Source organism: Neopelma chrysocephalum, unplaced genomic scaffold (genome assembly GCF_003984885.1).
Source record: "Neopelma chrysocephalum unplaced genomic scaffold, ASM398488v2 Primary Assembly neopelma1_73, whole genome shotgun sequence".
Taxonomy (NCBI): Eukaryota; Metazoa; Chordata; class Aves; order Passeriformes; family Pipridae; genus Neopelma; species Neopelma chrysocephalum.
Window position 1 is genome coordinate 354,091 of NW_020897733.1, and position 10,794 is coordinate 364,884.

The following is a 10,794-nucleotide window of genomic DNA, read 5'->3' on the forward strand; positions in this document are numbered from 1 at the left end:
GCAGGTGCCCGCGCCCCGCGCCGCGGAGCGCGGCCGCCGCCGTGACCTTGGGGGGGCGCGGGTGCGGGAAGGGGCGCGGAGCGGGGCCGGGCCGGGCCGGCGCGACCGCCGCGGGCCGCTCGCCCCTAACTTCGCCCCCAACTCCGCTCCCCTGCCCCGCTCCGCGCCCCGGCCCCCGGTACCGCGGGTTTTCCGCTCCCGCGGGGGCAGCGAGGCATCCCAGCAGCGGCCGGGACGGGCAGGGCGCCTCGCAGCCACTTGTGCTGCACCTGGGGGGGTTAATGGGCGCAATTAAATATTAACGTTGTGCTAATAAAAGTTAAATTTTCAAACGCCTTGGAAGCTGTAAATAGGAAATATTGTTGCGGTTTTGTTTTTTTTTTAATAAAAGCGGAAAAAAATTAATGCGGAAGCGGGGAAAGAAATAGAGCCCAAAAGTTAGCATCATCCTCTCGGTGACTTGCTGATCGCATCTTTGCGCTGACCACTATGCCTGGAGCATGTGTCACTTGGTGGAGCAAGAGCAAGCACTGCTCACTTCGCAGGGCTCCACGGGTCCCATTGTGGTTAAAGTCAACCTTTATTTGCGCCCTTTTTTATATATAAAAGGTTATTGCACTTTTATGGGGCAAATAATCTGTCCTACCTTCCTGCCTGAGCAGCAGCTGCTAACATGTGAGCTCCAGCTCCTGAAGGGATAAGTCACAGCCTGGCACTGTGCATGCCACTCCAGCCCCAGTGTGGTAGCCAACTAAAACAAATATTTTATATTAGTTCATATATAATGCTTAATAGGCAGAAGTATGTATATTTAATAGGCTGTCTCCAGTCTCTTGGACATGATGTAAATATATATTAATGTAAAATTTAAATCCAGTGACTGGTTTCTCTTGGCTTGTCTGCAACCCAAGTGTAAAGGAAGAATAATTTAGGTCTCTGTATTGGGAATGGTAAAAGGTGTCTGGGGGAAGAAAGGGCTATGTTACTGATGGGACATGATGTCAGGAGAAGGTGGCGTGTATATATAAATATGTGCACACCATATATGTATATATACATAGGTGTATGCATTCATCCACATGTCATTCACTTGTTATTTTTTCCCCCTCTTCCCTGCAGAGTCAAGATGGCTAAAGGTGATCCGAAGAAGCCCAAGGGCAAGATGTCTGCCTATGCCTTCTTTGTGCAGACATGCCGTGAGGAACATAAGAAAAAGAACCCAGAGGTTCCAGTCAACTTTGCAGAGTTTTCCAAGAAGTGCTCAGAGAGGTGGAAGGTACCTTAATTTGTGGCTTCCTGAAGGGATAACTTCTTACAGTATCTGCTAGAATGACGTGTGTGTCTGAAGACCAAGGGAGCTGGTGCTGTTTTGGTCTGTGAGCTGTTCTTGGCAAATTGTCCTGGCCATTGATTGCATGTTGCTGACGCCAGTAGCACTTGTGAAGGTTTCAGCCTGGTATATCTGCTCATTTAGGTGCTTCCACTACAGTCTGGCCTTTTTTCCTCTTCCCAAGCAATGCCCTTCAGCAGTTACCACCTTCTAGACATGTGTCCCAAAGAAGACTCTGGCTGTTCTTGTCCCATTCCCTTTGCTTACTCTTACTGAGTATGCCAGTGGTGTCTGTGATTCCTGGTACAGGACCTTCGTCCCCAAGGTGGTCCAGTTAGAAAACAAACAAATTCTGAAACTCCCGTATCGAGTTGGTATGTGTTGGCTTGTTTACATAAAGTTTGCCAGGTATTGAACAATTGGGTAATCACAGGTTTGGTGTCTTGTTTTTTGGGTATTTTTTTAGACCATGTCAAGCAAGGAAAAGGCTAAATTTGATGAAATGGCAAAGGCTGATAAGGTACGATATGATAGAGAAATGAAGGACTATGGACCAGCTAAGGGTGGCAAGAAGAAGAAGGACCCCAATGCCCCAAAGCGACCACCGTAAGTAACTTTGAGGCTCTAAATGCACAAGTATCTTGGTTCATTTTCACAGTCTCTGTGTAACACAGGTTTCCACAAAGGAAGTAGATGGGGAGCAATAGTGTTGGTATAGCAGGATTGGTAGTGATACTATCTTGTAGACCTTTTAGGCAGCCTGTAATCTTGAGCATGTAGAGCACTAAGAGTAGTTGTCAATACTTGATACCTTCAAACTTATAGTTATGGAAGACATGGAAGTGACTGTATCACAATGAGCCTTGTGTGTCTAAGATGAAATTGGGTGGGGGGGATACACAACACTTAATTAAAGAGAGCATTGAGTGAAGGCTGCAGATCTGGGCCTCAGTAGAATTGAAACACGTTTGGGTTTGTGTTTCATTTTATAAGTAAAAATAAAGTTTCTACTCAGTGTGAGTGCACATTTGAGTGTTGTGGGTGAGGGATGGAGGAAGGGGGTGTTCCCCGGGCATGCTGCTACAATGCTGACTGTCCTCTCGTGTTTCTCCCCAAGGTCTGGCTTCTTCCTCTTCTGTTCAGAGTTCCGCCCCAAGATCAAGTCCACAAACCCTGGCATATCCATCGGGGATGTAGCGAAGAAACTGGGTGAAATGTGGAACAATCTCAGTGATGGGGAAAAGCAGCCTTATAATAATAAGGCAGCTAAACTGAAGGAGAAGTACGAGAAGGTAAGTCTAGTTGTCACTTGTGCCTCCTCTGTACCGGCTCTTGCATTGATGTGTTTCTGTAACGTGGACCCAGCTCAGGTGGCCCCAGCAAAGTGAGCACCTCCAGCTTACAGCCCTGTTCTCATCGTGCTGTGCAGCCGAGCTTTGCGTAGGTTGGGGCAGAGCAGGATAGAGAGCCACAGGCGGATTCTAGCGAGGAGGGAGAGCTTTCCCCAGCGATGCACAGTGTTGCTCCAGCAAAGGGTTTGCTGTGCTGTTACAGGAACTTTGTCCCATTATCAGGAAACTTTTAAGAGAGGCTGGGTTCTCATCTCCTCTTCAAAGAAATAACCATAAAACATAGGGTTCCCAGCCTCCATCATCTGTGGGCAGTTGAGCACCCTGAGGTGTCAGCACACCTGTGTACTCCAGTGCTGGCTGTCTCCCCTCTGGGGGTGCAGCTCTGGAAGGCCAGTCCCTTTATATAAACGCCTGCTGCTGTACAAATGCTCTGTGTGTTTGCTGCTTAGAGCAAATTAAGACATCCCCTTGACTTTGCAGGATGTTGCAGACTACAAGTCTAAAGGAAAGTTTGATGGCGCAAAGGGAGCAGCAACCAAAGCTGCTCGGAAAAAGGTAGAGGAAGAAGATGAAGAGGAGGAGGAGGATGAAGAAGAGGAGGATGAAGATGATGATGATGAATAAAACTGTACAATACTTGTCTCCATGTGAATACCATAGAGTAGGGGAAACACCATAAATGAAGCACCTCTTATTCGAGATGGTGTCTCTTGCCCGTATTAGGCTTAATTAAAAAAAAATTTGGATTCTGATCGCGTTGTAGTTTCTAAAAGTGCTCTAGAAATTGTAACTGGTTTACATGAAGTGGCCATGGGTGTAGTGAGCACCCTGAAACTGTATCAAAGTTGTACATATTTCCAAACATTTTTAAAATGAAAAGGCGCTCTAGTGTTCTCCTAACTCTGTGCACTTTGCTGTTGGTGTAACAAAGCATTTAAAAATGTTTCAAGCATTTTTTTAATTTGTAAGGTGGTGTTACTATATGGTTATTGGCTAGAAAATCCTGGGTTATAAACTGTACATATCTATAGTTTGTAAAAACTAGACAGATTCTTGTGGTACATGCTTAGAGTTATGATGCCTTAGAGGAGCAGTGATTACTTGGAAAGGCTGTACGTTCCCCGGGGTGCCATGGCCCAAAGCATGCACTGTGAGGGTAGATCTATTTACACTACAGTGGGCGTCCATTTAGCTTAAAGTTGTCTTTCTGTATATAGTGAAATAGCATTCTGCTGCCATTCTTAGTTGTGGAAGGGGGTTCAGCTGGCATGAGAAGTGTATGGATTTTTTTAGTTAAGTGCGGTAGTTTTTAAACTGAAACTGTAGACATCTCTTCATCGTCAACTAAGTGAAGAGCCAGTGCAGCAACTGAAGTTCAAAAACACTCTGTACTTAAACGAATTTGCAACGTTCTGTTTTTTTTGTATGTTTAGAATGCTGAAATGTTTTTGAAGCAAAATAAACAGTATTACATTTTTAAAACTGTTCTTGACAACATTCTAAATTTCTGGTTTAAAAAGGATCTTAACAACAGCAAGAGGTTCATTTTGAAGTCTGTGGCATCCCTCAGGGCTGGTGACTTAGGAAACATTCTGACTCAAGGATTTAAAAAAAAAAAAAATTAATAAAAAAATGGTGGCCAGCCAAAACTGGCTGAATTGAAAGAGATGGCTGCTCCAGCTAATATGCAATCGTAACTGTTTATGGCTGAGTGGCATAAGATGCTATGCAAGTTTGAACTTTATTACTTGAACTTGGGAGCCTAAATGAACATTCATGACGTAATTGTTTGTTTGTGTGTGTATATAGCAGCATTCAGAGATGCAGAGAAAGGTAGGTGGCTAGGAATGAGGCTGACACCATGGAATAAGTATAAAAGCATAGTTTGGATTTTTTTTCAGTTGTGTTGGGTAAATTTATAGCCCAAATGCATTGCTGTACATATTAAAATGTGCCTTTTTTGTCCTGTGTTAAACTGTTTCAGACTTGTGGTTTTTTCTAGCCTCTTGATTCGTGGCAGGAGCCAGGCGCCTACCCTAACTCCCTGCTGAAGTAGGAGCGTGGCGCAGGTACTTAGTCTGTGTCCTTTCTCTAACGACGCAAGTTTTAGCAGGAATTGGGTCCTGTGAGGTGGGTTGGGGCAGCTTGGCATGTCTTTCCCCCTTTGGTGACCAGCTGGCTGTGTTGAAGTCTTACCTTCCTTCCAAATCCGAGCTGAGGATGTTTTGCAGCCCTTGAAAGTGAAAGGTAACGCCTAGTCTCTAACTGGTGACTCTAATCTCATTTTTCCTTAGCATGGAAATGGCACCAATTGGGAAAACTACAGCACTCCCTCTCTACCCCTGAATTCCTTCCTTGTGCTGGCTCTAGCTAGCAGTTGGTGTTTGCTTGGCAGAGAGGAGGAGATGGGGTGTGCCAGGGTACTTGGATAAATAGCAGGTCAAAGCTGTGGGCTGCTGTGTTCAGCTGATTTAACTCAGGGGTGTAAATGGTGGGTATGGGCTGCTGCCACTGCTGCTTTGGAGCCAAGTTGTAGATTAATGAGGGCCAGGCTTACAGGCAGTAACTACTTCGAATGTGGTTAAAACTTCTTTGTTGCCTAATTGGGTAGCACATCTGGTTTCCTCTGACTTTTCAGCGACCCTACCGTAACTTCTCAACAACAACAGCTTGGCAAAAGTCTGATCTAGTGTTGAGATGAACTGAAACTTGAAAGCGAAACTTTCAGGATGGAGCAAGCTAATAAACTTTCATGAAACATAGCAACATGTAGCAACTTTTATTTTCAAGGCGAAGTTACAGTTTGATCACTTAAAAATACTTTTATAGTTGCTTAATTATGCTAATTTTTAGTATCTTTAATGCACAAAAAACCCCCAAGTGTGAAATTTGCCCCTATTTTATGGGCAGTTGCATTTTAAAAGCCTCAATAAAGCTGCATCTGGAAAAGAAATAGGTACTTTTGTATTTGCTACCCTTTCTGCATGTCTTCTGATGCAAGGGAGAAGGCAACTGGAGATTCCAGCACGTGGAAATTTGATGGGGAAGTGGTGGAGTAGAATAAAAAAGTGATGGCATCAGTTCAGGAGCTCTAATACTGTTTCTATTGTCTAGTTGGCAAAATCTCCCCTTAGCCACATATAGGAATTAGTGTAGATCACTGCTGTGCAAATCGAGCTTGGCTTTGAATTAACTGCTAGTGAGCTGAGCCCCTATTGATAGTATTAGCAAATGAGGACTAGAGCTGACACCTCTTTGTCTTTGTTATATTGGAAATCTATTGAGTTGCAGAGCTTGATTAAGGTCTTGGACCTTACAGTACACTGCCTATTGCCGCTCTGCACACACCTAAAATAAGGCATGCCTCGGGAATGCTGTTCAATACAGCAGTAGTGCAGGACTCCAGGGACTCAAATTTGGGTATTGCAGATGTGGTTGATGTTTCTTTCTTAATACTCTGCTGTTGATAAATACCACAGTGTGGATTTATATAAATAACACAATTCCACCCCCCCCACACACTGTTCTCTGTTCTGAGATGTCATCTCAAATATTGGGAACTGCTTAATTTCACCCAGCTCCATTTTTTTTTTTTGATAGAACACCCTCCAAATGCTCTTCCTCTGCTTTGAAATGGTTGTGGTGTTTCAGAGCAGACACTTCTGCTTTGAGCTGCTGCACAGCTCAAACTTCTAGTTTGACTTTAGTCCCAAGCCAAGCAGAGTAAATATGTCTCTTATTAACTCCACAATATGTAGAGATGGGTAATGATAAATTAGATTTTGGCAAAGGGAGGGGAGGGATGAAGAGAGACTCTTCCTTGCTTGAATTTGACAGAGCTAGCTTGAGAGTGCCTGCATTTCCAAAATGTGATGTGTTGCATCCCCCTGTGCCTGCTGAAGTTGGGCTGAGGTGGAGACTAGGGGCTTGGTTAAGAAAAAAGGAGTGTGCTGGTTCTGCAGCTGTTAAAACCCCGCTCCCTGCTCTGGGGAGGCAGAGGGTGGCTTGGCTGGGCGGGATGGTCCCTCTGGATGCCTAAACCAGTGGCAGAGGTGTGAGAGGTTTTGCTCAAGAGAAAGTGTTTGAGGGTGTTGTGGGGCAGAGACAGCACTGACCCGTGTCATGCAGGTCATTTCCCATGGTTGGTGCTGTTTGATTTGCACTCAGGCCTGTGTGTACTTTTGAGAACACAGTTGCTACCAAAATGCATCACATCCCTCTGAAATCAAACCAGCTGGGGGGCGATGGGATGAACAGGGCTGCTGAGCTCTGCTGTGCAGGGCAGAGCCTGCCTCTGCTGCAAATGAGCCCCGGAGTCTTAGCACTACTCAGGGAGGCAGAGGATGCTGCTTGGTACCCTGTGTATTCCAAAATTCAGTTGAGACATGGTAAATATCTGGTATGAGCCAAATGTGAGCACTTAGACTGGGGGGGGTGCTGGGGGAGGGGCTGAATTGGGGGAGTCCCCTGAGGGTCTGGGGGTTGCAGGATGGTTTCCTACTGCTGTGTTGGTACCTTAACGCATCTGTGGGGAAGCAGTGCATTAATTTTTCTATAATAAAAATTAATTAAAAATCCTACTCCAAATGCATATTGAATCAATTAGCAGTGAACGTCTGCAGCTCTAATGGAGGTCCATAGGAAGGTGAGAGTCTGCTTTGGGGATAGGGCTGGGGATACAGGCAGAGTGAAAACATCTCTCTTATCTGCTCCCTTTGAACAGCTGATTTTTAGGTAGTTTTATTCACTCCTAATAAGCCCTGCAGGAACAGCAGCGAGGTGCAAGGGCTTCTGTTGGCTCTGGGTCAGGCGGTGGCAGGTGAATGGCTTTTCACTTCCAGCCTTCAGCACAATTCTGGCAGCTGCCTCAAGTTTGTTTTCCCTCTGCTCACTCAAGCTGTTGCTTCACAGGCAGAGGAACATCCCCCAAATAAGCTCTCTTCTGCTGCAGGTTTTGGGAAGCTTGGATGACGAGGAGCAGCTGAGATGGGAAGTCCCCACTGGGGTAAGAGCAGGAAGCTGCATTTCTGGCCATGCTTCCTGATTGAGTGCCACACTCCCCTCTCTGAATATTCACCCGAGCTGGCTTTCCTCTAAAGGATAATGGGAGGAACTGTGACAAGTGGCATATTTATTTCTTTCTACTAGGGCTGCACCACATTTTAATGCAATAAACTGAATTGCAAATCACAGCAGCACTGCAAACACAGTGTGCTGGAGACCCCGTTAGGAAGCTGTTGCTCTTTAAATGTGTGTCAGCTTGCAGTGGGGAAGGGACCAAATAACCAGCATGCCTGAGGGGGGCTTTCATGCCCTATGAGGTATCTTTGTCCCTTTCTGGCAGGCTGGGCTCCAGTGGGAGTGTGATGTGTGCCTGCCCCTGCTTGGGCAGCATTTGGCAAAGCACTTTGCAAACATCTCATCCTTCTAATAGGTCTGATCTGTACGTGGTAAAGCAGTATGTGGATGAGGGGGAGTGCTCCTTGGCTGTGCTAACACTCTTGATTGGAGTTGTCTGCTACTAAGAGCTCTTCCCTGAGTGCCCTCCTGCACCTGGATCCCTAAATTAGGCAGGAGGAAGCAGCACAGCCCTGGTGGAGCTGACAGCAATGTATTCCTGAGTGGTGAGTACCTCCTTCTCTTGTTCCTGGATGCGGCATTTCCTCACAGAAACGCTGTAAAGTGGCTAAACCAGGGCTAGTAAAGTGTAAAGTGGTGAAACTAGGGCTAGTCTTTTATGGAGCAGGGATGGCAGGTGACCCTTCCAGAAGTGGAGAGCCTGAATGTTGAGCAGCAAGCTGGTGCTGTGGTGGGGCTAAGACCTTTGGAGGCTGGGATGGATAAAAGCAAATCTTTGTCTTGTTGAGATGAAAATGCATTAACCATGGTAAAGGGATGTCTGTCCTGTAACTGTGTGCCCTGACACAGTTGACATTTTGTCCCTGGCTGAATCCAGCAGCCAGGAAAACCACAGCTGGGAACCAAGCCTTGCTGTGGGGCTGGGCATTCTGATGGTGTTTGTGGTTGACTTTTGAGCCCATGAGTGCAGAGTGCTGCTGCTCTGACCCCACACCTGCCACCTTGTCTCACTGCTGGCTGTGTGCTCCCTGCCAAGATACCTGAGGAGCCAGAGCAGCCCCTCTGCACGGGTGTCATGGGTCTCTGTAGCCAAGCCTGTGTAAGGAGAGAGGCAGGTAGGATGCTGTGAGTGATAAGAGTTGCTTTTTATTCCTAGCCCTTCGCCTTTGTAAAGCTCCTTCAGGTATTTCAAGTCAGAAAAATGCTCTTTTTTAAAATATTAATCAAACGTGGCCTGGCTTTGTTGTTGTAAGAGCTTATTGCTTGTAAGTGTTTTTAACTGCTGCTTTGTGAAGCTTAAAATTTGCCTTATTTAGTTTAGAAAATTAATACCCGTAGCAGGATGAAGTGGTTTGAGGGATTGCTTGAGACAAATGCCTCTTGTCTGCTGCTAATGACTGTGTGATTGCTCTTTTACTGTATGTTACCTGGGATGTACCAGCAGTAATTCATGGTCCTGCAAAAGAGACTTGAAAAAAGTGTAAGCAGGGACAATTTGGTCTCCAGTTTTCTCACAAAATGTGTTGGTGGAGTTTTGTTCGCTTTAGCTTTGTAGTGCAGACTGGGGTTCTTCCCTGGACTTGCCTTCTGCAGTTGTTTAAGGTAGCTGCTACCTGCAGCTGCTAGCCAAGGTTCCTCCCCAGTAGCAGGGAGAGCAGAAGGAAATGTGCTGGGTTTTCTGTGGCTTTATTTTGTTGCTTCATATAGTAACTTAGTTTTTGTAAACTGCTGGGAAGTTTTTCAAAGCAAGCTCAAAGATCAAGGTGTTGTTAAAAGTCTTAGAAGAGAACCCTTTCTTTGAAGGATTTGTCTGAAAGTAGAATAAGACGTGACCAAATAGAATCATTGAATGGTTTGGGTTGGAAGGGACTTTAAAGATCATCTCGTTCCAATCCCCCACCGTGGGCAGGGATGCCTTCCACTAGACCTGGTTTCATAGATCTCTTGGCTTTTAAAGATCCTATTCTTCACCTGTTTAATTTCCTCCTCACCTGCCATTCCCTGCCCAGCTCTCCCTCAGTCCAGCGCAGCAGCCGTGCTCGGCACATCCAACCCAGCGGCTTATTTGAGGTGGTGTAATTTACACCCAAGTTTTGGGAGCAGACTGGCTGGTGTTTTCCCAGTAGTTGGATCACTTAGGGAAGATCTTCAGTTATCGTGGGCTGTTGCTCTGTGCCAGCTCAGACACCCACTGGTGCTATTCCCCTGAGATTTTTGTGCTCACAGCAGCATCGGGGTGAGGGCGGAGGTTACAGGGATGCAGGAGCTGCTGCTCCAGGAGTGTGCCGGACCAGCCGGTGCATGTGGGGCTGCACGGTTGTGATGGAGGTGGGAAATGGGAGCAGGAGGCAGCTGAGGGGTGCGGGTCTCCAGGTCTTGAGCAGACGGCATCCAGCCCACAGGGTCTCTCTCTGTGTCGGGGACCATATGGTGCTGTATTTCACAGCCGGCCCTGTGTGATAAGGTTCGGCAGCGAGTATAGATGAAAGGGAAGGGGTGGTCTCAGAAATGTTTGCTGCTGCTTGTGCTTGGGTCTCTCATGGAGATGGTGATTGCCAATGAAGTAGGTTAGGTTATGCCACAGCTGGGGTGGACACACCTTCTCATGGCAGGGACAGGAATGGGCTGCTGTGGGGTGAGATAAGGTGTTAATGTATTGGTGGGAAGCACCTTCATATATATCCTCATCCTGCCAAACCTGAGGTTCCTGCCCATCAGAGGCACTTTGGTAGGGTCTCTTCCCCCTTTACCTCTTTCCAGGCCGTGCTTGGTTAGTGGGGCTGTGCCAGAACAAGTGGCAGAGCCGCACGGTTGAGAGCCTCTCCCAGCGCAGAGCTGCAGATCTCTGAGATCTGGAAGTGGGATTGCCTCCAGCCCCAGAGCCTCAGGGGAGTGAGAGCCTCCCTCTTGCTAGGGGGGCTTGGGCAACCCCATGGGGAGGGTCCTGACAAGGGCTCAGGATGCCCATGGTGGGAAATGGGATCCTGCCAGAGAAGCTGATGGTTTGCTAGAAGCCCTCTCCTAAATATGGAC

General features: G+C 46.8%; 1 protein-coding gene across 1 annotated transcript in view; it reads left to right on the top strand.

Moving 5' to 3' along the window:
• The window catches only part of HMGB3 (high mobility group box 3), a 10,793-nt gene extending 6,136 nt beyond the window's left edge, over window positions 1–4,657 (top strand). The window contains exons 2-5 of the mRNA XM_027687037.1: window positions 1,120–1,276; window positions 1,797–1,936; window positions 2,448–2,622; window positions 3,163–4,657. Of these exons, the coding sequence (XP_027542838.1) occupies window positions 1,127–1,276; window positions 1,797–1,936; window positions 2,448–2,622; window positions 3,163–3,306 (609 nt within the window). The 5' untranslated portion in view covers window positions 1,120–1,126 and the 3' untranslated portion in view covers window positions 3,307–4,657. The remainder of the gene's footprint in view (window positions 1–1,119; window positions 1,277–1,796; window positions 1,937–2,447; window positions 2,623–3,162) is intronic.
• The last annotated feature ends 6,137 nt before the right edge of the window (window positions 4,658–10,794 follow it).